The following is a 27,721-nucleotide window of genomic DNA, read 5'->3' on the forward strand; positions in this document are numbered from 1 at the left end:
AGAGAGAGAGAGGAAAATGGGTGGACGGAAAGTCCCCGTGTGGAAATCCCCTTCACTCGGGCTTTTTCCTTTTTTTTAAACAACTATCATTAGCGGACGTGTGTACTCTTTTGAAAGGCTTCGCAAGCTGCAAGGGCTCCAAAATAGACCTGATACTGAAGGAAAGAAAAGGTTGAATGGCGCCGAGGACCGCTGCGGTGAGGCTGAGTGAAGTGGCTCAGAGAGGACTAGCCTGAGCATCCGGGAGGGCTTTGTTATTACCCCCGACATATTACACAGGTAAGACACCCGTCCTCCCTCCCTGTGCCTCCCCATGTGGACAACAGCTCTTGCCAGAGGGGGTGCGACTTGGTGGGAACATCACGTTTGGGCCTTGAGTAATGTATGGTCGTGTTTCTGGGGACATGGAGGAAGCTTGAAGCCTGCTCACGACAGTGGCTTTGACAGCCATTGTTTACAAAGACGTCACCCTCGAGCGCATAACAGCGCGTTTAAACACCCAAAATGTAGCATCGCCGCCGCTACGCTGTGTCAATACCCGCCGCGCGAGACGCGATTGAGGGCTACATTGTTTCAAAGGTAGTTGTCATTGGAATTACGTAAGCCTTTAACGTCAGCAAAGTCTCCTGTTATTGTGTTTTTGTGTAGCCAGCCATCCTAAACCGCAGCGTCCACCACTGTGCCGCTGTCTGTCTGCCCAAAGTCTGCCAGCGGTGCCAGCTCGCCAAACAGCGATTAATGACTCGTGTCAACACTGACATCCAGGTGTCTGTTGTCTAGTAGTCCCCTCATGTCACTGACTAGCCCTTTAGCATGGCCTAGTCTGTTGTTGCACCTGCTGCTGCTGCTGTTTTGGGGTAGTAAAGGCTCACAGGGGCCAGTATAAGCCAAGTATTCAGGTGCTGTGGTTGTTTTAACTGTACCTACTGACTGGCAGCTTCTACACGGTTCATATGAGGAAGTTAGAAAAAAAGTCAGCAAAACTCCAGGCCTGCTTGCTGACCATCACTTTCTACTTCCTGTGAGCTAAGAGCCTGCTGACAGCTCTTCATTTTGGGTGAAATATGCCTTTTAAAGTGATCAGTGGTGGGTAAAGTATCTGAAAACCATACAAGTAAAAGTACAGATATCTTGCCTGAAAATTACTACTAGAAGTTAAAGTCACCAGTAAGAATATTTGAGTACAAGTCTTAATGTATCTGACGTTAACTGTGCCTAAGTATTTAAAAGTAATTTTATGATATTAAATGTACTGAAGTATTGAAAGTAAAAGTAAATGTTTATAAAATAGCAAGCGGTCAGAATTTTTAGAATTAATATGTTTATTTGTAAGATGCACAACGTTAAAAATCAAGTGTACTTTACACTTTTTTTGCAATATCAAGTTTTCAAAGAACAAAGTTCAGTTTTTCCTTCCCTCCCACTCCATCATTCGTTCCTCCGTTTTCTCTTCTTTTCCTCTACTCCTTCCTTATTTGTCGTAAAAAAATGTAGTGAAGTAAAAGTCTACATTTTATTTGGGAAAGGATGAGTAAAAGTGACAGTTGACAGACATATAAAAACTTAAGTAAAGTAGAGATACTACCAACAATATCTAGATATTGTAAAAAAAAAAAGTATAAGTTACATTGCATCACTGCAAGTGATACACACATAAGAAACTCTTCTACTTTTCTACAATACTACTGTTTTCACATTGTGTTTTTAACCTTAATACCTTAAAATACCAACCAAATAGCATATAGCATATATAGCATCAAGTACTGAAAATTAGCTTCGAATGTAGGAACTTTGTTTGTTTATTTGTCAAATCAGGAATAAAGTTTCAGGGTTTTTAGTTGCTTGTGCTGTCACAGTTTCCGTTGTAAGTTGACAGTAAGTACAATGTAGAGGAAACTGTTTTCTTTGACATGAAACAAGACAACAGATTGCTGGAGATTTCCCAGGTGGATCAGGGTGGTGAAAGTGCTGCATTTAATTCAACAAAAATGTTCGTAAATATAAATTAAGGGCAGTTTTTCTCAGGCCAGCTGGGTAAAAAGATAGCTCTATGGATGCACACATAAGAATCTATTCTGCTACAATACTGCTGCTGTCAGGTGTGTATTGAACCTTAAAAGTCCCAACCAAGATATAGCATCAAGTACTGAGAGTTAGCTTCAAACGTTGCAACTTAGTCTTGTTTATTTATCCTTCAAATCAGGAAACTTTGCTAGCTTTAGGTTATATTTTAATTGGGCAACATTTGTAGAAATGTTTACCTCTTTCAGACTGTGATATAGAGAACAGCATCGACACTTATACTCCGGCAATGGCACACATATTGAACATTTTTCATCAATCCCAAGCCTGTCTTAATTTGATTTTGCTTTATTATCATAAAAAAATGTCTTGCATCTCAGAATGTCAACTGTTTCTCATGAATACGAAAACAGAACACGTTTAATCATTATAAAATGTGGACGCAGTGCAACATATTTTAGACAAAGTAAATGCAGTTTTGTCCTCTGGACAAAGGTGATGGCGAGGGAGGCGGCAGTTTGACCTTCCCAGCAGCCTGGGAAGCCCTAGGTGGCCTTCAAGTCTGGAAAACACCAGTTTGTTGTTGGAAAACTTTGGGGACACTGGGGCGCCTTGTTTGGGGAAACTCAAAAAACCAAAAGGAAAATTAAAAGAAAAAACAAGAGCACAAAGGTTTCTTTGTGTACTTTTATTCCTTTTGGCCCACCAGAACCTCCAATGAAAAAGCACCAAACTCTTCACAGTTGATCCTGTGTGTTGGGTGGTTTCCCAAACAAAGTGTAAATTAAGTTGCGCCTTGAGTTGCAATTAATAAGGAAGGGGAATCTCCTCTGAAAATTTCCCACCAAGTCCCACCAGTCTATTATTTTCTACTGAGAAATAACATCCCCTTCTCTCCATCCAGTTCCCACGTTGTTTGGTCAGCGGTGGTTGGTGCCTCCTCCTCCTCCTCCTCCTTTCCTCCTCCTCCTCGTTCCTCTTCCTCCCCTCCTTCCATCCACCTGGCCACTCATCCGCCATGTCGCAGGGTCAGAACTTCCTCCCCAAATTCCTGTTTGTCTCCAACCTGCTGAAGGCGGTCAAGATCCGTCAGCGAGTGCCCAACGACGTGGTGAAGCCGGCTGCCAGCGGCGGCCTCATGCACCACCTGCGAGGGATGCACCGCTACACGCTGGAGATGATTGCCATGAACCACTTCCCGCAGGCCTTCAGGGAGGTGGTGCAGGCCGCCATCCTGGACCGAGCCATGCAGGCGTCGTTGGAGCAGGAGAAGAAGCTCAACTGGTGTCGGGAGGTGAAGAAGATGGTGCCATTACGTACAAATGGTAAGAAAGATTTGTTGATGTTTTGGACTAAGGAACTTTTTCACTCTTTGGTGAAGGTCAATGAAGTTGGGAGCATTTTGGTGAAATTTGGAGATGCTTTACCACCAGTTGGGAGTTAATATTTGTGGTTTGATGTTCTGGTGACAGTTAAAACAAAGCTCAACAATAGGAACATATATTGTCATTATACAATAGGGGTCGACAGATTATCAGACTGGCTGATTATTCTGATGATTTTTGGCATTTTGCTGGTTATCTGTATCGGCCTTTTATTTTTATGATCGCCAATAAAATTAATTAATTAGAAAGTGCAAAGAAAGGGTCAGCATGGAAGGAGCTTTTGCTTTGTCAAACTTAAGGGAGCTATTTTTATTTATTCATTTTTTATTTGAATTTTCACTTGACTTTACAAAAAAAGTTGCTGGGAACTTGCTGTTTATGATGTTTAACGTTTCAGTCTTGATTTAATATTTGCTAAAGGCATTTAAACAAAGTTTTGTGTTGTAGTTTGTTATATTCCAAAGTCTAAATATTGGCAGAAAGATTTTCATTTTTATTATGAATGCAAGTCAATTCCAAATGTCAGTTATCTGTCTCATAAGTTACTAATAATTGATATTGGTATCGGCCCTGAATAAACAATATTGGCCGACCCCTATTACACATTGTACAACGAAATTAAAAACAGCAACGCCTACAGGTGCATAACATCCAAACAACCACATTTGCACAATAAAAATACATCAAATACATTTATACATTAAAGTGCAAAAAGCATAACAGATAAGAAGAATAACCAATTTAATATCGCAGGTGTTAAATTTGTTCCACTAGTAAATGTAATGATTAAGTTCAGTGCATATTGGAGTTCAGTGTGGTTATTGCTCTGGTAAAGAAACTGTCAAAGTCTTTTTGTCCTCGTTTTTATGAATTGATGGCGCCTGCCAGAGAGCAACAGATCAAACAGGTGAAATCTGGGATGTGAGGAGTCCTTCAGAGCTCTGATTTCATTGCTCTGTCCCGGCCGCAGAATGTGTTTTGGTTTTGTTTCATTTTCTATGATTGAGGTGGAGGTGCGTTTTTATGAGTCAGGGCTATTTGATATGTAAATTCTGAGATGTCATTACTCACAAGCAGGGTTACTGTAAATGACAACAATGGAGGGACCCGCGTTCCGCTTTCACATACACTCATTTCGCAGCCCCCTTTGGTTTTGCTGTGAGTTCAGTCAGCCCGTTGCCAAGTCATGTTTTCTGTTACGTGGATGTTGTAAAGCGGGAACATCCCGGGGGTAGGCAAACATTCAAACCTGGGCCAGATTTCTTCTGATCATTTCTGTGTACTGGGAAATTCTCCGGCGTCACACTCAGGACTGTTATTTACTGTCGATGATGTTTCAGAACTGGCGATTTCCGCAGTTTTTTCATTCACAAACTCGGGTATGTCCCCTCTTTTTCTGTGTAGGTGTGCGTGTAAGGGGTGTGAATGGATCTTAAATATCTAAAGAAGTTTTACCTTAAGTTCTCCACCTGCCTGCCTGACTGACGTCTTTGTGACTGTCAGTTGTTTCAAAGCTCGTCATGACTTGTTAAATCAAATGTGACCAAAACCTCTATTTTTAGATGAGGGGGAAAAACAGATTTTTGAAGGGAAACATCAGCCATGGCGTTCATAACAGAAGAAGGAAGCGGAAATCGAGCTGGGTTACAAGTTTGTCTTAAACATGTGAGTTTCCAGAGGAAATCTTTTTTTTTTTTTTTCTCACAGGATGTGATTAACTTGAGAAATTCCTGATTTGAGTTTACTTTGATCAGTTACTGGACTGAGGAGGAACAACTTGCTGGATGTTTTGTGTCCTCATGCTTTTTTTTGTGAGGGTCCCTGCTGACTCTGAAGCCAGTAATGACTCAAGGAGTTACTGTAACTTGTCAGCGCATGGTTCCTCCTGAGAAAGACCCCTGACTCTTCTGACTTCAGCTGCCAGTAACCTGGAAATTCCTGGCTTGCGAGGATGATGTCATAAAGATGAGACAGAATTTAGAGCGTCTAACTCTGAAGGACCCAGACGTGACTTTGAGCAGAGGACGGACAACACACACACACACACACACACACACACACACACACAGAGGGCTGACTGACTGCTGCTGAGTCACTGGAGCTCGGCAGACACACATACAGAGAGAGGACGTGAGAGAGCAAAAGTCCGTCAATGAACGTCCAGTCAGAGCAGGTCATATTAATCAAGCTTCTCAGACAAACAACGCTGAAAAATGATTAGTCGCCAAATCGTCTGGGACCTGAATTTATCTGTTGCACAAAACCTTTCTCTCGGATCATCATATATGTGAATTTACAAATATTCAATCTTCCCAAAAACCTAACTTTATTCCCAGGCTACAAGAAATACAGTCTTAAAAGACATTAAATGTATTAATTTAAAAATAAGGCCTTAATTGGTATTAAAAGGCCTTAAATCAATCTTTCAAAATTCTTAAACATGTTTAGACATTGGGAGAAGGATTTTTTTCTGACTTGCATCATGACATCTCAAAATAAATGGCAATATCTATTTTTGAAATAATTTTCCGTATTTAACGTCAGGCAGATCAGACAGTTTTTTCAAGGCAACCCAAATGAATACTTTAATGTGATAATATGTTCATTGTTTTCGGCTCTAAAAAGTATTAAATTCTTTCAGCATTTGAAGTATCTTACTGTTTAACTTTTTAACCTAAAAAAAAGTCTTACATTGAAGTCAACATTTGGGCAAAATAGTTTTTTTCCCTTCAGTTTTGGTTATTGTCAAATTAAATTTGTGATAAAAAGATAAAAAGTCTTAAAAAGTCTTAAACCTCACTCGCCTTAAGTTGATCATGAAAGTAAAACAGCCTCATAAAACGTTTATTAACCCGGCAATTAAAAATAACAGGGTCATATCCGTTTTCCTGTTTCATGCAACTTTTCCGCCCCAGTGACATTATTGAAATTCAGTGCATCTTCTGTCTTGGATGTCTAGGATACATCCGGGGGTTTTTCCCAAACAGCATCCCATGTCTGTCATGTGTCTCCAACAGGCAGGATTTGTTCAGCTACAATACACTGACTCGACATACTGTAGCAGCAGACAGGACACACACACACACACACACACACACTGCCACTGTGTTCTGGTGCAGATTTCTCTTCTTAATATCCATCTACATTATTTGATTAAAAAACATACCGTGGTGTAATATCTCCAGTTCTTATCAAAGCAGGAGCAAAAATAGTCTTTGCTGGGACTTGTTTTGTTGGACTAGTCTCATCAGACAGCTTGAGTGGGATAGTGATAGACACAAACCCAGAGCCCTGTTGGAAAGCACAACATTTGCAAACTGGTGGTTGGTGTCACCTGGATGGCAAACAGATGAGGATTAAGTCCGATCCTGCGCCGGTGTGTTTTGCAGGAAGTGTCCCAGCTTGCCATAGAGGAAGCGTCTATATTTAGACTGATGGGACAAGCAGGCCATCTTTCATCTTTCGTCGTCAGGCAGCTAGATTCAGGGTCAAAAGTCTGTGTGTTTTTGTGCACAAGAGGAGCTGATTATTCCTGTGTACGGATCTCTTTTGAGGATGCCTTTTCTCACTTGAGGGCTGTGCATTTTATGTTTTTTTTGTGAGAGTGATGCAAGAGTGCCAAAATGCAACAACAGCTAGCTAGTCTGAAATCGAGGCGGATGTTTTTCTCAAAGTACAGTGGGATGTTCCCTCGGTTGAATGAAAACAGCTGTATCTCACAATAGTCATCTTGCAACACAGATAATGTTATTCTCAGAAATGTGATCACAGTTTGGCCCATATTGTGACCCTTATCACAGGCTAAACTCATTTTAGATTTTTTTTTCTTATCTGTTAACCCCTTGAAACCTGGATCAACATCAATCAGATTTCTTGTGCTGCGTTGAGATGCCTTGCACAAGCTATTTAACCCTTAAAACCTAATGTCCTGCAAACTGCAAGAATTTTATGAAAGTTTACAAAGAAATGAACTGAAAATTAGTTTAAAAAAAGAGGAAAATTTAAAAATTCAAGGTAAAAATTAATTTAAAAAAATAAAAAAGTAAAAAAATAAACAAAAAACAAACTATATATATATATATATATATATATATATATATATATAATTTTTTTTTTTTTTAACCTTTTCTCTTTTCCTAAATTTCAGGTAATTTTATGATTCCTTTATAATTTTTTTTTCCTGCTTTCTGAGGGTCTAAAGCTTTTCTGCACAGAGGTTAGCTTTCTGATGCAGCAAAGACAGGTGTATGTGTGTGAGCTACTGCCAGGTAAACACTACTGAACAGCTCATAAAGGCAGACAGAGTATGCACATTACGCTGCGCTGCATTTGTATGCGTTTGTGCGTGTGAGTGCACATGGTATCTTGGCGCTCATTAATCACAGCCTTCCTTGGGTGTTGATAGCAGTAGTTAAAAAGATAACATTCCATCCTGTCCAAGTCCCGCCCCTATGGAAAGTCCAGGACCAGCTGAGTAGCACTGGTGAGTTGGGATCATAGGAGGGGAACGTGCACGCGTGCACACACACTCAAAAGGCAGAAGTTAACACAGGGAAATTCCTGTGTTTAGTGTGGCAACAGGGTTTTTCAGAGCTGCACACATTGACAAACATGAACTCTCCTGTTTCACAATGAGAAAAAGACCCAGTGCTGCCATTGAAGACTAAATAAAATTCCAGGGTTTTTAGTTGCTAATGCTTTCATACACGCACAATTTCCATTTGAGAAACTCTTCATCTCTCTGGACAGTTAGTAAAATATAGAGGAAACAGTTTTCTTTGACATGAAGCAAGACAACAGATTGCTTTGAGATTTTCCACACAGATTAAGGTATTGAAGGTGCTTCATTTAATTCTTAAAAAATGGTCTTAAATATAGTTTATGGGTAATTTCCTCAGTCCAGCTGAATAATAAGTGAGCTTTGTCTGTAGTGTGTGTGTACTTTCAGACATGTGAGCTTCATATAATAGTCTAGACACCAGATAGTGCGACAACTGACCTGATGGCTTGGAAATCCCCAGACTTTTGTTACGCTTGTGTGTGTGTGCGCATTGTAATTGTCTGTTGTGTGCTGTGTATACTCCACGTACAAAATCAACTACCCGCAGTTTTAACATTCATGTTTGCCTCTTCTGTGTGTGTCAATAGGAGATGGGAACTGTTTGCTCCATGCGGCCTCTCAGTACATGCTGGGCGTTCAGGACACGGACCTGGTGTTGCGGAAAGCCCTCCATGGTGTTTTGAAAGAGACGGACACGGGAGTTTTTAGGGCCCGTTTTCAGGCGGAGCTGGTCCAGTCGCAGGAGTTCACCCAGACCGGACTCCGATACACCACTATGGTATGAAGATCAGATGATGTCTTTGTCAAAAGTCTTTTCCACTACCTTGCATCAAGATTATTGCTACACTACAAAAGCCTGAGAAAAAAACCCAACAACCTATGTGCCACTGAGTCTGTAGAATTTCAATACTTGCTCATCTATTGCATCCTTGGATGCAATCTGCAGATATATGTTAATATATTTGTTGTTTTTTTACTGTTGAGCATACATTCTGTTCGGGATTTTCCTACTCACAAAATATTTTATGGAATAACTAAGTGTGTGCATAAGATTGTATCCTTTGTCCTCCTAACTCTGTGTATGTGTTGTCCCAGAACTGGGAGGAAGAGTGGGACAAGATTGTGAAGATGGCATCTCCGGTCTCTAGTAGCAACGGCCTCCAGTTTGACTCTCTGGAGGACATACACATCTTTGTCCTCTCCAACATTCTCCGCAGACCCATCATTGTCATCGCAGGTACTCACTTTTTATCATTGCTCCTTGATAGTGATCAGAAACATACTGGTCCTGTTTCAACATGTCTATAGGCCATAAAGAAGGTGAAGGTATCTCGTTTCACGTGCCTCAACATTTTGGTGTTAGTTGTTTTAGCAGTCTTCATAGTGTTTAATTTCACTGTATCACCTCCCATATGTTTTGGTTTGCGGATGCTGCTTTCCGGTGCTTCATAAACTGTATGGCGAATAGAAACTTGTTTTTAACATTGAGTTTTCAAGCATCTTGTTCCAATACACTCAATTTAATAGAAAAAATATATTATTTTAAAGGAATGAAGAGAGTTCTCTGCTGTGCACTTATGACAAAAGTTTCTCTGCATAAGTGATAAGAAACATGCTAACAATAAGTTCTATTAAAAGTGTACTAAAAACATATTGAACTTGTTCTGGGACCGTTATTTTTAAAATCAAATATAACCTTTGAATTTCTGTTTTTTCAACAGACCAGGTGGTGAGGAGTATGAAATCTGGCTCCTCCATCTCTCCTCTGAATGTGGGCGGGATTTATCTGCCGCTCCACTGGCCGCCCACCGAGTGCTACAAATACCCGATAGTGCTCGGCTATGACTCCCAGCACTTTGCACCCCTCATCACCATCAAAGACAGTGGTCCAGGTAGGAAACAGTAACAGGACGGTGTTACGGAGCTGACACGACAAAGAGGCTGGATGCAAAAGTTGCTCATGTTTTTTTTTTTATTCCTATGCAACATCTTGGTTCTGAATTTCCCAGAGATCCGAGCAGTACCACTGATCAACCCGGGACGGGGAGGCTTTGAGGAGCTGAAGGTTCATTTCCTGATGGAGAAGGAACAGCAGCAGAAAGAGAGACTCCTCAAAGACTACCTGCTACTGATCGAGATCCCCGTCATAGGCTTGGGCTACGACGCCACACGGATCATCAATGCTGCAAGGTACTTTGAGATGATAAACTCTGTAGATTGACAAAATGGAAAATTAAAAATTAAAAAAATTATATTCTAGTTGCATAAGGAGGATTATTTTTAAATTAATGATGACAGATATTGTAATACAACTTGTTTAAACTCTTAAAACCTAATCAGTGCAATGACAACAGCTGTATTAACGTAGAAAATAACCTAGAAATTAATAAGCTGCACTCGTTCGTTTCTGTTGGCCGTTTTAAGGCACTGTTGCAGGACTTTTGTGTGTCATTTTCTACATGCCATTGTCAGGGTGTATCTTAGCTGGTGTTTTAATTTTTCTTGGTTTTATGGTTCACTTCCAGCATATATAAACAATTTAGTCCTTCCTTGTAGTAACTTCATGTTATGGTCTTTTTGTGTTTTATATTTTTTGTTTTGGAGTTGTATGTATTGATTTTGTTCTATGTCGTCTATAAATTATGTTTGACCAAAACACTCTTGAAAAGGAGATTTTTAATCTTAAGAGTTTTTTTCTAGTTAAATAAAGGTTACATTAAAAAAAGAAAGGAAAAAGTATAAATTTAAAACAATGCAGTCAAGTTAAGAAGCACATTATGTGTTGGTGTTCTCAGGCTGGATGAGGGGAACCTCCCTGAAGACATGAACCTGATGGAGGACTACCTACAACTTGTAAACCACGAGTACCAGCGCTGGCAGGAGGACAAAGAGCAGGCATGGGCTGCCCAGCCACAGCGCCCACCGCCCTTCTCTGTCTCCCAGCTTTCTCTCATCGAGATCCGCTGTGCCACACCACGATGCACCTTTTATGTCTCTGTGGACACACAGCCTCATTGCCATGAATGCTTTGAGAAGCGACAAGCCACTACCGGCGGAGGAACAAGGATAGAAGGGGTGGTGCAGACCAAGGGAGGAGGGGTACAAGGTGGGGTTGGAGTGATCGGGGGATCAGAGACTGAGGTTAGCTCCAGAGGAGCCCGAAGCAGCAGCCCCCCATCCTCTTCTTCTGGGAGAGGGGTGGTGATATCCAGCCCCCGCTCAGCCCCACCCACTGCTCCCAGCCTCAGCCTGTACAGTGAAACTCATGCCATGAAGTGCAAGACACCTGGCTGCCTCTTCACCCTTAGCGTAGAGCATGACGGACTTTGCGAGCGATGCTTCAACTCCAGGCAGAACCATGGGCCTCCTGGAGCTGGAACAGCTGCTCCAGGACTCCCAGGCCCCAACGGGGGGCCTGCAGTCCCCCACCCGGCCCAGGGCTCCGGCTGGACCCAGTGGGGGGGCTGCGAGACAGAGACAGAGCGCTGCAGCATGTGCAGACAGGAGGCGTTCAGGATATTCAATGGCCTGTGTCCACCCTGCATGCAGAGACAGCAGGCTCCAGAGAGGGGGGAGCCGCAGCAGAACAACCCCAGGACTGAGGCCTCGTCTTCAGCCTGGACCCAGGCCAGGGACGCTGAGCGGCCATGCCTCACACTAACACCAGGGCACACCTCAGCCTGGCAAACCCCTCTGGCTCGGCCTTGTAAAAGATCTGGGTGCCAGTTCTTTGGGACACCGGAGAAGCTGGGTTTCTGCACTATTTGCTACGTAGACTATCAGACCAACCACCGTAAGTCCTCAAACTAAACTAGAAAACTTATATCATGAAAGACTTAAAAGTTATTTTAAACAAAGTTTTTGTAAATTTGTTTTGCATTGTATGTGTGATTGTGTTGCTTTCAAGTGGTTTCCTAGTTTTCTTCACTTAAATGCAAAATCATGTGGGATGTTGCTTATTTTGGACGCTCTCTGTTCCAGATCTGACCCCTCCCCCCGCCCCGGTCCAGAGCCGGCATGGTGTGGAGGCAGGCTTCCAGAACGCCTCGCGGTGTCGTGGGCCTGGATGTGGTGCAGTTGGCAAGGCGATGCTGGAGGGCTACTGCGACAAATGCTACGTCAAAGAGCAAAGCACAAGGCTCAACCAAGTGGCACATCGCACACCACACTCCCCTCCTCTGGTCATGGTGGGTGTCTGCCCCTCCTTCTTGCTCCTGCTGTACTTCATCTTTGACATTTGTTGTCTGTAAATTATCCTTCATTTTTCTCAATACTTCTGATATCCAGAGTTCCCATGGTCATGAAATTCCTTGAAAAGTTCTGAAATTTGATATACTGTTTTCTACAAATTGGAGAAGTTTGGAATGTATATTGTTTTGGCTATCTAGTCCCCAAAATGTGTCGAACATTTCCCAGAAATACATAATATTTAATATCTAGTGCTGCACTGTGTGACCATGGATTGAATCTGCATTTTTTTATCCCCCAAAAGGGGCGCAGCCTTGACATTTTGTCAGGTACCTGTGTGTGCCGGCCTGGTCTATTGGCATATGCAGATACTTGGCAGCAGGAATATCTACCTTGCAAGCACCAGCAGTTATGCCTGCACATGCATGTGAAGTGCTTGTTTATAGGCCAAGCCGCTTTCAACTAGTTATATAAAGTCATGGAAATTAGGTAAAATTTTGTGGAAAAGTTCTAAAAAATGTTTGAAAAGTCAAAATGTGTGAGAACCTTGAACATCCTTTTCTTTGAGTTGTCCATTGACATTTCTCTTCCTTCTCTTTGCTCCCCACCTCTCTCTCTGTACAAAAAGCGTGACCGAGCAGTCAAACCCAGATCTTCACAGCAATCCCAGACCCAGACCCAGACTCAGACTCAGTGCCGGCGGAGTGGCTGCAGCAATGTGTCCCCGGGTTGCACAGACCTCTGCCCAGAGTGCCACACGCGTGGCCAGGGCAGAGAGGCGGGCAGGCGGGCGCAGGCGCCCAAGGAAAAGTCCAAGCAGCGGTGCAGGACGCAGGGCTGCGACCACTACGCCAACCAAGAGAAACAGGGCTACTGCAACGAGTGTGACCACTTCAAACAGATTTACCGCGGCTGACCACATAACGCACCCGCGCACGATGACAACACATCGCTAGCACGCTAGAGCCGCTGCCCTGCTGTGGGCGCCCCATGCCAGTCAATGCACCTCTGATACTAACTAACCAACTAACTAACTAGCTAGTGACTAACTAGTAACCTTATGGCCTGAAAATCAAACCCCCCATGTAGAATGTGAAGAGAGAGTGTGTGTACGTGGGGGGGGTTGAGTGTGTGTGTGTTCGCAGTAGACATGGCCTCCAGAATACCTCTTTGTGCAATTATTATCATCTGATGTGCCCCGAGCACGAAACACGGTGAGAGGTTTGGCTACATGTCAGAGCAACTGACTTAACTCTTGTGTACAATATGTATTTAGAGGTACGTGGTGAATCGTGCCGGACAAAATGATTGTATGTTGACATAACGAGAAGCATCTGACATTGCTTTCTAGACCACAGCCAAGGATTTATACCCCCCAGTCTGTCTGTCTGTCTTAACCCATCTGTGTATCTATCTGCCTGTCTGTCTAGCATTTGCTCTGATGAACGAGGGATGCAGTAATAGGGGAAGCCGAGTGACAAATCAATGGAAGTTCACTGTTAAATCTGATCTGATTTTAATTTTAAAAAATCAAGGAAATTGCTAGTATTAAAAGATTTAAGTTAATGTAACTATTATACTGTTTTAATTTGTTTACCTTATAATTGTTAAGTTTACTTAAAATGTGGTTATATTTACTTGATTTTGTGAAGTTGTTGCAACATAAAAATGATAAGTTTAATCAATTCAATGTTTCCAAGTTTTAGTATCTTCAGTAAACCAAGTTTATTGTGCTATGTATCTGTAATTTGCTGGTTGCAAACGAGTCAGTCATGTTTATATTATTTTCTTAAACATGTCAAGAAAACAGATGATGACCCCAAAACGTCATCATTGGCTTTATCCTTTTTTAATGATCAATCTAAATCAGAATCACTTGGTCTGCTGAAGTTGCCAACACTTAAACAGAACAATGTAATTTCATCTGTCAATTGCAACATCTTTTACAAAAAAGTAAGTAATTAAGTAAATATTATATATAAATTTGGAGTAAACTTCAGATAGATATAAAGTACATAAATAAGACTAATAGCTATATTTACTTTCCTTTTTCAAGGCGGTCAGTTTCCCAGACTATTTTAAGTAAGATCAACTTCTCAGTATAATCAACTTCTCTTTTGCAGTATAGTAAAGCAGAAGTGAGCCAAACTGGGCCAAAGATAAAACAAGAATTAAATGGTATACACCATTGTTTATCTTAGTTCTCCAAAAACACTCTTACGTGTCCTTCTAAAAGACACTAAAAGAGACAAAGATTTGCAGCTTGCAATCACTATTGTAAAATGATTGACAATTAATTTCTTCCATTAGTCAGTGAGCAGTTTATATTTTGAGGCAAATTATCTGACATAGAAAATTGTGAATTTCTTGATATAGATAGTAAGAGCAGACCATGTGTCTAAGACAGACAGGGCAGGCCCCTGCTAGTTTTGGTGCTACATGTACAGAAACACAAGCCTCTCCATTGTAGCCAACATGCTGGTGGTGTCAGCGGACAGACGGCAGAGAACACAGCAGAGACAGGACTCATTCTCTTTCTATTCCTCCTGTCCTTCCTCTTATTTCCCCCCTCTTCTCCAAAACAGATCTGTTGCCTTGGACGTTGTTTTCCTGTTTACTGACCACTTAAGCACCTAGAAATGCATAGACACACCAACACATGCGCACACAGACAGACGTAGTAGCTCCAGTCCTGTCAGAAGGGGATTGCCGACTATAAAGAGAACTGAGAACATAATGACGGGATGATTATCCACCTTACCGCCACATAACACACATTTGCACACACATGCAAACACAGCTCTGTGAGATTGTATGCGCCCCACCCCAGCCTGAGGTGGTATGTAGGTAAACAAACCTATAGAGAAATGCATTCCTCTCTGCTCCACCCCACTGGATGTGCCAAGGCGACAATTTCAAAAAAAAAAAATTCAGAGAGCAATCCCATTGCCTGCTTTGGCTAATCTTGTTTATCTGAATGTGTTTTGTGCTGCTGCTACAACAGCACACTATTGGGGCTGATCCTCGATAGGTTTTGCCTTTAAGTAGTGATTGAAATTTTATGGACCAGAGGAGCCTGATCAGTGATCCTGGATCAGCGCTCCCACCTATAAAATGCTTTTGTGAATATGGATCTTGGTCCATATTGTAGGACCTTCCAACCCGATGCCTCATCTCCAACACACACACACACACACACACACACACACAAACACATAAAACGCACACACATGTGCGTCTGGAATACGCAAAACTGACATTCCTGTTTTGTTTTAATTTGTTTTGGGATTTTTTAATGTATTTTGATATATTTGGTTTTGTTCTGCCAAAAAAAAAAAAATTACATGTGCCATCAATCGCCAAACAGTTGTTGTTACCTCCTTAAAAATGGCCAGCCTGTAACACTCTAAACTAACTAAAGTGCCACAGATAGACATCTCCAATTTTATGTAACCACAGATTTATCGTGCTCTTTCATGTTGAAAATCCCCAAATGGATCGTCTCATGAGTCTTTTATCCAAATACTAAGAAATGTTTATCTGCAGGCATAAACTCAAGCTTAGAAAAATTATCAAACTAACTGATCAGCTGTAAGAGTTATTCCCCTCGTACTTCTGCTGAAGAACTCCACTGCTGTAGGCAGATGTCCATCTGTGGCTCTGGTTAGAAAAGCATAGACAAACAGGCTCTCGGTCTGCCTTTTCATTCAACTGTATCTAAAGCTGTCGGGCCAGCCCACGTGTTGACGGCCTGTACGTAGATCTCTGTGTGCTTTAATCACCTCTAGACAAACCTTAATCAATTAAAGGCCAATTAGTGGTCAGCTCAGCGGGACCCCTTGACAAAGTCTCGGGACTCTGACTGAGTTTGACTGGGAGGAGATCACATAAGTTGCACATGACTTGTCTAAGCTGCTGAGGCATTTAGGAATGGTACTCCGACTCGCTTAGGGACATTCCAACAGTAGGGAGAGCATCCGTGTGTGAGCAGAAGGTGTAACAAAACATGCAAACTGTGTGGAAGTTTCTTTGTGTGACCTTTCGACAATAGGGTATTGTATGAAAAAAAGCCTGGTTTTATTTGTTAAGTATTTATTCATATCAAGATATCTGTATTGTGTGATTCAATAATAATTTATATGTCGTCCTATGAAATGAATTATTTTTATTAAGAAATCTGAACTCTGTCTAATGTGGTTCTTGTCTCTATTGTGTGTGTCTTTGTGTGTGTGTGCACTATCACAGAAAATGTGACACAACCAAGCACTTGCACATACACTCGTGTGTGCTCTTTGAGATTTCAACATTGCACTCTTATTACAGCATCTCTCTCTACTGTGCTGTGTGTTACCCAATGCTGTTTCTGCTGAAAAGCTCGCTAACGGCACCGAATCCATCTCCAGTGTAGGAAGTACAGTGGGTGCTGCAAAAGTCATCAGATAAACCGATCACTGAGGGCCTAGTTTAGATGTGGCAGAGCTGCACCATTTTCCAGCGCTTAACTGGGTTAGCTCTTTTTCTCCTTTTCTTCTCTCCGCCTCCGTTGTTCTTATTTCTGTTCTCATTTTTACGCATTTCCACAAAAAAAGTTCATATGACGATCTTAGGTGCTTTTTTGTCACTATTCAGTTCTTTCCAGGCTTATGTGCTTTTTTTGCATTTTTTTGAAAAAGGGAACCCCCACTCTCACATAGAAACACACAGATCACTCAGGAGGAGTGGATGATGCAGTGGGAGGGGGGAGTTTGGATATATGGCAGTGACAGGTGGGGAATTGGTACTAATTATATATGGCAGGGCAGAGGTGACATTTAACAAGTGTGGGGCTACCAGGGTTATGCGTGGGCTTTTTTTTTTCTCGTCAACCTACACGTTCTACCACAGTCAGATCGGTAGGCTGATGTGGTTTCCTGGAAATACCCCGGCATGCAAACGCTCCCTTGTATAACTGCTTCTTTGCAAACTTGACATGTGAACGCTTCACTGGTGTGTCACTGTAAAAATAATTGTGTGAAGCAAACATATTAGTTACATGATAAAAATGTGATGGAGGACTATTTTCATTACCAAAGATCTGTTGTTAAATAAGTTTTCTAGTTCACAGCAACATGCAGCATGAAGAAATGCTATCCATTCAAATGATAAGAAAATAACCTAGAGTTGAAACAGCACCATGAGTAATGTTTATACATGAGGGAGTTTTAGCACCAAACACTGAATTTGCTGCATTCTGGTGAATTTTTATGCACCAGTTTTAGGCCTTTCTGCATCAATATGTGGTGAAAATGTCTAATTTCATTAAAAGTCTGCTTTATTCATGACAAATGCACATTTTTCTAAATATTAAGGAGGTTGTGTCCCTTGCAAATCTATATGAGTAGTAAGAATGTTTTTTTCTTATTTTTAGAAGTATCACAATATGGCAAATGTATCAAAGAAACAAAACTCTGCACCTGTCTAAAATAAAAACTAATGTAATGTGGTATAAATAACTAATAATCACTCTAGACTTCTTGTTGCAAAGTTGCTTGAAGTGTTGCTGGAATTTTGATGCTAGAAGAAGAAAGTAAAGTCTGCAATAATATACGGCAACATTTTAAATTAAAGACAAGAGGGGGTTGTCCATATCCTGCACATTAAAGTAGTGATCATGTGTGAATTTTGAAACATTAGGCCCCTGGGCGCAGACATGCAGAGGGCCCCACCACCTCTCCTGCAAAACACAGACTTTCTTTTTTTATTTCTTCTTTTATCTATTTCTTTCTTTGTAGTTATTTTGCGTCCATTTTCAGTTGCTTTGTGCATCATTGTAGTCAGTCTGTGTCTCTTTGTGGTTCTTTTGCCTCTTTTTTTGTAGTTTTTGTGAGTGTCTTTGCAGCTGTTACAAGTCTTTGTAGTATTTTTGTGTCTCTTTGTGGTCATTTTGAGTCTGTTTAAGGTCATGTTTGGTCTCATCCTGATCTGTGTGATCTCCTCAAGTGACATTTTGCAAGTGATTTGTTTCCACTATCGTGACAAAAGTGACCCTACAACAAACTCTCTTTGTGCATTGTGTGTGTATCAGCCAGTGCTTACTGTATGTTGGAGTAGTGCTACCCAGCCCCAACGTTTCTGTGCATTACTTTGTGGTTATTTGATAAAACACAGATCTGTGTGAGCAAAGAGCATGAACTCAAATAATCAATGTCTTCAGTTCAGGTGTGACACTGGAATACTCTACAATCAATCAGTTAAATTACTTGTCACATAAAATCATATGAATACAATTTCAGAGAAATATTGAACAATTGAACCTGTTGTTATTGATAATGTGGCGCAAATTCCTTAAAGCCACTGCACTCAATATTATTATAGAATCAGTGGATCATATCACTGCATGTAATGTGTTTCCACTTAAATCACTTAATGCAGATTAAGATTAAGTTAATGAAATGACCAAAATCCACTAACATGGAGTAAACGTGGAGCTTTTTTGTTAAGTCTGGGGACAGTGCAAGAATCAGTGTTTTCAAAAATGTTTTCAGGACAAAGACACTGCACTACACGGCTGATTTTAAACCCATGATGACCTAAATTCTGTTTAAACTGTCACAATAAACTGTGAATGAAAATGTCAAATCTAGATGAGAACACAGTGGCTTTTTTTTATGAATGAACCCACCAGAAGTCTGACTCACTGCCTCTTCTGTTGAAAATGTCGCAAAAATCAAAAGTACATTTGAGACTAGTTCGACAGGAAGCTGTCTGTTATTGTGCAATAGGAAGAGGTTGTATCCATGGTTACCTTTGTCTGACCCTTTTAAAGCAGCAACAAGCAAAGATGATGAGATACACCCTTCCACTGAACAGTATTTATCACACAAACACACAAACTAAACTTCACTTTATAACTATGTCATTTGAAACCCCCCTGTGTCTGTGTCATTTCTGCCTGGAACTTTATGCAACTTCCACATTGAGGTTTAGGTGATGAAACACTGTGAGCTGTATGAGTATTGGATGTACTTACATTCAGCTTTACTCTGTTTTGTTTCTATTTACTCACTACCACAGGAAAAGGGATGTACCCCTCTAATTTATTACACTCGCTGAATTGTTTATAGCACACTGTCGAATAGCTGTAAATTAGGATATTTTTGTGGTTGTTAAGATATTCATCAACTATTATAACTTGTCCTATGCATACCTGGCATATAATCAGTAAATAAATAAACAGCTACATAGTATAATGTTACTCTTGATATATGATATATAATTACACTTATTTGTTTAAAACTGTTTATAAATGCATCTTATACTCCTAACTGATAAAGATATGTTGAGTTTGGAGGGTGATTCTTCAATGCCCCCCACCCCCCGTCTTTGATATGATGGATATGATGCACAGTCTTTGCCTAAAATTAGATAAACTAGAACTAGTGTCATAGATAGATAGATAGATAGATAGATAGATAGATAGAAAAACCCCAAGAATGAAAGAGCGATTGGTTATTAAAGTGCAGAATAATAACCATGTGGTGTTTGTGATAAATTGTATCAATGACAATAAATATACTATTCATATACTTTACTAATATAGTTTTGATAAGCTTAATCCAATAATGATCCTTAAAAATGTGGTCGCAATCAGTCCTACGGTTTAGGAGGAGATGTCCAAGAATATGTTTTTCAAAAACTTGGCAGAAAAGGCCTTGTCAAGCTGACTTTACTGGTTCTCGGTGCAAATTTGTTGAGTGAATATGAATGTGTGTACCAAGTTTTGTGTAAATATAACTTAATACATAGGAATTATGACCTTTCAAAGCTGACCTTTAATTTTAACGCCCCCATGAGGCCGATTGTTCGAACATTTAATGTATGTATGTACCATCTCATAGGAATTTGCAAAAACAAAATGTACTTTATCTATTTAAACAGTTGGAGAGTTATAAACACATTAAAATGCCCTATTTTTGCTGCAAATACATTATAGTGTGTTATAAACAAATTATCATGTATATCCTGCTTATAAATGCTTAATGGATGGATATGAGAGAAAATAAAATCGCCCATTTCTTCATGAGAAATGTCCACAATTTCACAACCGTGCAGCGTATTGAGAATTCAAAAGTAATTCTGAGTAATCCCTCAAGCAGTCACCTTGGTGTTCAACTTGTTGAATCAGCAGTCTGATCTTTGTGAGCAATGTGGGAGTGCTCAGTGGTGACTCACTGGACTGCCAAGATAAGATGATAGGAGAAGTGAAAGTGACACGTGGCAAAGCACCTAACATCAGGGCACCAGGTAATTGTTTTCTAGACTTAGCAACTACTTATTTTGCATTAAAAGCCTTATAATAGTTGAGATGATCATTTTTATCATATTTTCTGCAGCAGCAACAGTTTTCCACAGAGATTAATGAAAAATGTTTCATCAAATCTGCTGATTTCTTTCAGACATAACAAGACATGGCCCAAAACTAAGCCAAAAAAATTTAAAAAGTAACAAGAAAAATATGTAAAAATAGGCAAAAACAAGCCAAACAAAATAAGAAAATGAAAAGGGAACAGAGAAATTCTAAATTAACCTTTGAAGAAAGACACCACTGAGTCACCTCTGCCCTCTAAGGTTGATATGGTGTGCCATATTGAGCTGAGTGCTAGAAACTAGGCTACAAAACCACTTAGTATATAAATATTTAGTAAAATAAGGCAACATTTTTATATGCATTTGTATATAAGTCTGTCTTAACACAAAGCAGCCATACAAGATCTCAAATTAATACCACCTTAATAAAATGTAGTCTACAATTAAGAACAGCTCCACCAACTTGCTGTTTTACATTAGATAAGAGGGTTGGTGAGAGTGTTAAGTCTGGCAACCAGAGCAATGCAAGTTGCTAAAAACTGCAGGTGCAGTGGAGCTTGTGTGATTTCTTTGTGGGTTGTGCATAACTTGTCACCCTTCCACATACAATGAGTCATTTTTTATTCACTGTTTATAGCAAAAGATATTGCTATAGTTGTGCTGCAGTATCAAAAACATAGCTTCAGTTGTGGCCTCTCACATAGGTATCACATTTGATTGCAACAATAGGCTTATATAAAACAATTTCTTGGTTGCTTGTATTTTCAGAATGCTTTATGAATAAATAACCAACCCCGAATATTTAGTTATGTTGAGTATTACACTTCAAATTTAACCCCTAAACCCCTGGACTGCCCACCTTTCACAAATAATTGAACCAAAAAAATAAAAAATAAAATAAATAAAATAAAATAAAATAAAATGAAAGTAAAAATATAACAAGAAAATTGGCAAGAAATGGCCTGCAAACTGCAAAAGATCTGTAAAAGGTGACAAAATATGACCTCAAAAAATTATTAGATATTATTAAAAAAATAGGGAAAAATGTTCACAAAACTCAGTTATAACTCATATAATTATATGTTAAACATTTTGTTACAGTATCTGTTTATGTATTTAGTTTACTTATTTTAGGTCTGTTTCATCAACTTTAAACTAATTAAATGATATGTTTTTTATTTATTTTCACGTAATTATCAAGTTTTTACCAATAATTATGTTTTTTTTTCCTTTTAACTTAGTTTTAGTTAATTTTCATGTAACTTTTTTTTTTTACTAACTTCTTCCTTATTTTAGGGCCATTTCGTCTCCATGTTATTGAAAGAAATCAAACCAATTTGCTCGGGTTTCAAGGGCTTAAATAACAGCAAGACCTATCTAGTGGATTAAGTTGCAATACACCATATTCACCACAGGATGGCAGACGTGAGCCTACTAGTTGTGACTACAAACAATGACTACAACTCCCGGCATCTAGTTAGCTGACGGAAGTGGGAGTCGTTGGTAGAAAGTGAGCTCGTTTTGATTTCATGGTACGCACATTGGAGCGGTGCTGTACGTGACAATGTATAACGCTCATCTCGGGACACGCGGGTATATCAAAAGAAACGCACCCTCGTTAAGCGTCGATGACCGTTACTACATGCGCGGTGTTATGGTTGTTGTTGTAGTTGTTGTACATAGCTTAGCCTGTATAGTTAGTACTTTTGCGTGATATGACTCCAGTTTTACACCATGAAACCGTTAGACTCAGATGAAGAGGAAGCAGAGCAGCTGGGGGCTTACCAGAAGGAACTGAGACGTAAGTTACATGCTAAATTAAATGCCAAAATTGCTATCAGCTAAAGATAGAGGCGTTTTAAATGGTTAGATAATTTAGCACAGAGTGGCTAACTGTGTTACAGCTGGGTGAATTAAAATGATTCGCTTCCTCAGATGAATGACTTATAATCATGGCGTTAATGTCAAAGTACAGTACCAAAATGACAGGACGATTAAAGTGGCATCACTGCCACCTGTTGCTGGTTATCAGTCATACTGACATGCAAGCATCCTGATGGAAATGACTTCAGCCGGCAAAAGGCTACATTTCAGATGCAGAAAACTTTGTCGTGACTGAAAATCTTCGTCAGCATACAGTGCAAAACAAACTATAAACATACAGCATGTGTTCCTAAAAACAGAAGAAATACCTAATACAAGTAATTTAGACAGAATAAAAAATATAGCTGCTATAGTTCAGTTTACTTGCTTGGTTAATGATCCGGGAAACCAGGATGTTAAAAGTGAGCATAGATTCAAGGAGTGATTTGTACACAGCTGTTAAAATGTCATTTCTGACATATCAACAGCTGTGCACAAATCCAACTCAACAAAAATTTCAGTTAGCTTACATCATTTACAGATTACTGACAGACTAATAAAAAAAATGTACCTACACCAAGTTGTAACATTAACTTGATAGTACCACATATTTTTGTATTTGGCCAAAACTGCAGAATTAGGCATTTAGACATTTCATGGAAAGAAAACAACAGGTGTTTATTTACTAATTAGGTAATTAGTTTAGTCATGGCAGATTGAAAGCATGCACAATAACATCTAAATTGAATGCAGCCATCATTAATTAATTTTGTCAATTGCATCGGTGCTTTTCCCATTGCAGCATGCCAACATATCTGCTGTTAAAAGGCCCATTTGTGTTTACCTAAATTGTTTTTTGCACCAAAATAATTTGGTTTTGGCAATACTAAATTGAACAACAAGATTCAGATTCAGACAACTTAATTTTTTAAATTGTTTTTCCCAGAGGGGCAATTTAGTTTTACAATCTACCCTGACCATAAACAAACTCACACAAAAGCAATCAGCAACAGTATGTCAAAGACAGTAATACATAGGCAAAAGATGCACACTGGGACCTTGTGTTGTCCTGTGCATACTGACCCAATATTTTTGACCAGATACCTTCATATCATTATTGCGACAACATTTTAGGGTTGACTATTGGTGCTATTTACACAAAGAGATTTTTGGATAAATAATCATCGGTTATATGGATACAGTAACTAAGTGGGCAAACAGAACAGTGTGGTAAGTTTAGAAAATTACACTTTACTGTAATGCAGCCTTTAAAACCAGTAAAAGACAACACATACAATATAACAGTATTGAAAATCTAAGGTGTTATTTAGTCTTATATCACAGTATAATGTTGATATATTACCCTGTCATAGTTAACTCTCTAATTTGGATGGTGGGCAAATGTTAAACTTCACAGACATCAGCTATACTGTCATAGGGCACAGAAATAATCTACTGTATGAGACTGGTGTCTAAGTATCGGTTTCAGAGCGGGCCAACCAGAGCATACAGCAGCTGAGCAGCGCTCTGGAGCAGCTGAGCTCTGACGGAGAAGAGGTGGAGGAGCCTGGAGGCAGCAATGGCGGCTTCTTCACCACCGTGACTGAAGAGGACAAGGCTGCATGGAGCCAAAAGACACAGAGCGAAGCAGGTGACTTGGTATTCAGTTACGGGGCAACTGTGTGACATTATAGTGCACCGCCTGGAGATTTCCCTGCTCATAATCTTGTTGACAGACACAGTGCACAAAGTAATGAATTGCTTGTGTGTGTATGTGTGTCTGTGTTTGCATGCTTGTTTTGATGTTTTCTGGCATTGCAGTTAATCAACTGAAGAGCCTCCTCCTTAAGCAGTGCAAAGAAATCCCCCCTTCTCTCTCACCTTCCAAGAAACAGTCTCCAGCCAAGGTAGAGTGCACAGCTCTGCATGGCTAAATATTTAAATGCATTAGTCCTAAGGAAAGCCTTTTGCAGAATTATCTGTCAGGTTAGCAAGAGTGTGATCTCCATACTTTTTATTAGTTTGCTTGGCATTCTGCTGTGTTTTGCCTCATTGTTTTATTGCCTCTGTTAGAGAGTGCAGCAGGAGGGGAGATCCAGTCTGCCAGCTTATCAAGATTTGGTCCCAATGATCCACAACCAGTCAGAGTACATTCAGCACCTGGAAGCTGAGGTCAAATTGTGCAAGGTGTGTGACCAATTATATTTGTTTGTGTTCTTGTGTCATATTTATAGTCCATGTTACTGTTGTGCTGATTTGCATAAGTTTCTGTATGCATGACTTCAGGAGGAGCTGCAGGGGATGAAACAGCGCATCAGAGTGGTGGTGGTTGAGAATGAGAAGTTGCATTCAGAACTCAAATCCAAAGCTGTGGATGAATCTCTGAAAGATTACACGATCAGAAACTCTACGGTAATGTGTGTGTGTGTGTGTGTGTGTGTGTGTGTGTGAGAGTGTGTGTGAGAGAGAGAGAGACTAATGTAGCCTCTGTCTTTTGCATTTGTCTGCACAAATTCAGCGTAGTTGAAGATATCAGAGCTATCTTGAAGTTAGTTATTAAGTTATTACATCCCGCCTGCATTGCAAAACAATTTGAGGAAATTAAAACTACACTATACAGTAGAGGTGTTAACAGATTGAAGTTCTGGTCTGGATGACACACCGTTTTACGAATTGATTGTGACCTTAGGTATAGCGTCTCATCATCTGCCCTGATGTGTCTTAAGGTGAATGAGAGCATGACAGCCAACAGCCACAGCATACTGCAGAGAGCAGAAAACACCAGGTGGAAACATGAGCTGGTATGGATGATGGATCCGTTCTCTCCTCTCTATTAGTTATGTTTTAATTATCCTCCTCCATCTCCAACCCAGATGGTGCTCTGCTGTCATGACATTTCACCAGTATTGTAGTGTTTTGTGTTGTGTATTCTAGACACGAAAAGTTATTACTCCATGAATGTTAAAATATAAAATAATTGTACAAATGTAGCACTTTTCAATAGAATATTTATAGTTCTTAATTTTATGTACAACTTTTTTTGTGAATGAACATACTGTTCTTATGGAAAATTGTAACAAATTCATAATCTCATGGGATAGGGCGTTGTTTGTGTTAATGCTTGTGTTTGCCAGGAACAATTGAAAGGGATCTACCATGCCCAGATTGAAAGCTTGGAGGCTCAGATCATCTCCCTCAGGTCAGTGTGCTCTACCTGTGAAGCCAGTGCAGCCAGTGACAGTAGCTTTTTCTTTTCCTTTTTTAATTGTGTAAGCATCAAAAGAGCAATACTCACATTTTTCTTGCCCCTTTTCTCTGTCTATTTTTCCATCTAAATTTTTGCATCCATCTCCAGAAAGGATCTGTCGGTCAGTCAGAAGGAGTGTGAGGAGGTGAAGGTCAGTCTGAGACACCGAGAGAAACAGGCCACAGATGCACTGAAGGCTGACAAAGCTCCCCGTGTGGCAGGACTGTGTCTGAAGTGTGCGCAGCATGAAGCTGTGTTGGCTGGGACTCACACAAATCTGCACGTCCAGGCTATCGACAGGCTCACAAAGTCAGTAAACAATACATTCTGCTAAAAAGTCACAGGTTAGCTACAGTAAGATTTCAGAATGTGATTATTCTTTGATTTACCTTATTGTACCTGGCAGATTTTTTGATGATATGTCTTAATTATGTGCCTGTATAGGGTTTTTATGATTAGCTGTTATAATTAGTTATTGCATGTGCATTGCAAAAATGAAAAAAAAAATAAATGAAAAGACAAAGAGATGTGTTCACAATTCCTCATGTGTTTTTCATGCTTGTTGTGCATTTCCTCATCTGTCAATGTTTTAGGGAACGTGATGAGTTACTGGTGGCTTTGCGCGCTGTGCGGGCTAGTCAGCAGGAGGCGCAACAGAGGGAGTGGTCAGCCTGTCTCCAGGTCAAACAGGCTGTGGAGATGGCGGAAGAAGCAAACCTGTACAAAGCTCGGGTCAGAGAAACATATAGACGCACTTTCCAAGCTGTGCTGGCTCAAACAGTATTTCTGATTTGTCTGAACTGTTTTCTCCTCCTCCAAACCTGTTTGTATGCATGCAGGTGGAGGTGCAGGGTGAGCAGCTGTCCAGGGAGCTGGCTCGACAGAGGGAACATGTAGAACGAGAAGCACAGGCCTCGCAGGAGAGATTGACAGAGGCCAGAGAGGAGGGCCGGGCTGAGGCCCGCAGACAGAGAGAGGAGCTGGCACAAACAGTAAATCTGACTTTTCACTTTTTCTTTTGTGTAGAGGAGTTTTATATATGTATATAGCTCTGGTCCACAGTTCTGGTTGCTTTGAAACACTTAACTCTAATTAAATATTAATGCATAAACTTCATCCTTCAGTGTTTACCAACCTCCAGAGGGAAATATTTAAGTTATTTTGCAGAAGTATGAAATTGAATGTGATTACATAGTATAAGATAAATATTAAACATTTCTTTGCATTTAACTTTATGGGGTCCACAAGTAGCTGCAGCTCTTATTTCAGTTCTTAAAGTTGCTGTAAAGAGGGAAGACTGGTATTCTTAAATATTAATGAAATGACAATGGAAAATGTTGTGTGTGTGTGTGTATGTTGTGTATATCAGGTGTCCAGCCTCTCTCAGCGTGTTGCCGAGTTGGAAGGGCAGCTGGACAGAGCTCACAGAGACAAGAGTTCACTGACCAATCAGCTGGAAGATACTCTTTGCAAACTTACCAGTCAGGAACAAGACAATACCAAGGTACAATTTGCGTTTTGTAAGAAAACTCTAAGGCAACATGTATTGTTACTAATCAATGGTGCTTGGACCCAAAATAGAATAATGTAGTAGCTTACACGACTAATGCTCAGATGCAGTCTGTTTCGTCTACTTGTAATGCCTTTGTAAATCCACTGGGTGGCAGCAAAGGTTTATCTATTTCAGTATTCAGTTTCGGTTGTTGGTAGGTTGTTTAATTCGACATGGACGTATAAATTAGTTTAAGATGAGGTAAATAACCAAGCTTCTTTTGAAGATCTTAAGTTGAGGTGTAAACATATTTTAAAATTCTGGGTATTTATGCATGCAAATGATAGCAAAGCAGTGACAAAATTGTTTAGTGAGCTGCAAGGTTTTGCTTAAAATGAAAGACTGTGCTGCAAGTGTTGCATGTCAGCAAATATTCGCCCTGCTGAAGTGACTCTGAATCCATTCCAGGTTTAATTTTTGTGTATATATATATATATATATATATACATATGTATATATGTATATATATGTGTAATTAGTGATAAATGTCATAAAATGATATTAGCACATATACACAAAGAATAGTAATCATTTAAAAAGTAAAATGTGATTTTTAT

The 27,721-nt window shown here is 40.0% G+C and overlaps 2 protein-coding genes across 6 annotated transcripts in view; both read left to right on the plus strand.

Annotated features, from left to right (window-relative positions):
* Positions 1-16,338, plus strand: tnfaip3 (tumor necrosis factor, alpha-induced protein 3). Of its 2 annotated transcripts, XM_042501641.2 has the most exons (9): positions 1-279; positions 2,927-3,347; positions 8,556-8,746; positions 9,064-9,205; positions 9,690-9,860; positions 9,978-10,158; positions 10,764-11,761; positions 11,950-12,155; positions 12,785-16,338. In XM_042501641.2, the coding sequence occupies exons 2-9, from the start codon at positions 3,041-3,043 to the stop codon at positions 13,070-13,072; spliced, it is 2,484 nt and encodes an 827-aa protein (XP_042357575.1). In that variant the 5' UTR covers positions 1-279; positions 2,927-3,040; the 3' UTR covers positions 13,073-16,338. The 2 variants fall into 2 exon arrangements, with proteins under 2 accessions (XP_042357575.1, XP_087942503.1); XM_088086377.1 differs by lacking the exons at positions 1-279; positions 2,927-3,347 and adding an exon at positions 4,776-5,072.
* A 5,780-nt stretch (positions 16,339-22,118) lies between these two features.
* Positions 22,119-27,721, plus strand: part of sdccag8 (SHH signaling and ciliogenesis regulator sdccag8) — a 59,718-nt gene continuing 54,115 nt past the window's right edge. The window contains exons 1-11 of one of the 4 annotated variants that reach the window (XM_088086957.1): positions 22,119-22,303; positions 23,843-24,016; positions 24,187-24,272; positions 24,439-24,552; positions 24,652-24,777; positions 25,092-25,166; positions 25,500-25,564; positions 25,721-25,921; positions 26,206-26,344; positions 26,452-26,604; positions 26,982-27,116. In XM_088086957.1, the coding sequence (XP_087943083.1) occupies positions 22,237-22,303; positions 23,843-24,016; positions 24,187-24,272; positions 24,439-24,552; positions 24,652-24,777; positions 25,092-25,166; positions 25,500-25,564; positions 25,721-25,921; positions 26,206-26,344; positions 26,452-26,604; positions 26,982-27,116 (1,335 nt within the window). In that variant the 5' untranslated portion in view covers positions 22,119-22,236. The remainder of the gene's footprint in view (positions 22,304-23,842; positions 24,017-24,186; positions 24,273-24,438; positions 24,553-24,651; positions 24,778-25,091; positions 25,167-25,499; positions 25,565-25,720; positions 25,922-26,205; positions 26,345-26,451; positions 26,605-26,981; positions 27,117-27,721) is intronic. The other 3 variants (XM_088086959.1, XM_088086958.1, XM_042502236.2) reach the window with 3 other exon arrangements.

Source organism: Plectropomus leopardus, chromosome 13 (genome assembly GCF_026936395.1).
Source record: "Plectropomus leopardus strain MGB_pleo_1.0 chromosome 13, ASM2693639v1, whole genome shotgun sequence".
Classification (NCBI taxonomy): Eukaryota; Metazoa; Chordata; class Actinopteri; order Perciformes; family Serranidae; genus Plectropomus; species Plectropomus leopardus.

Bases quoted from the DNA above. Each gene is read 5' to 3' on its own strand.
- tnfaip3 (XM_042501641.2), top strand. From the start codon at position 3,041: ATGTCGCAGGGTCAGAACTTCCTCCCCAAATTCCTGTTTGTCTCCAAC. The intron at 3,348-8,555 runs GTAAGAAAGATT...GTGTGTCAATAG, and splicing joins GGTGCCATTACGTACAAATG to GAGATGGGAACTGTTTGCTC. The intron at 10,159-10,763 runs GTACTTTGAGAT...TGGTGTTCTCAG, and splicing joins CGGATCATCAATGCTGCAAG to GCTGGATGAGGGGAACCTCC.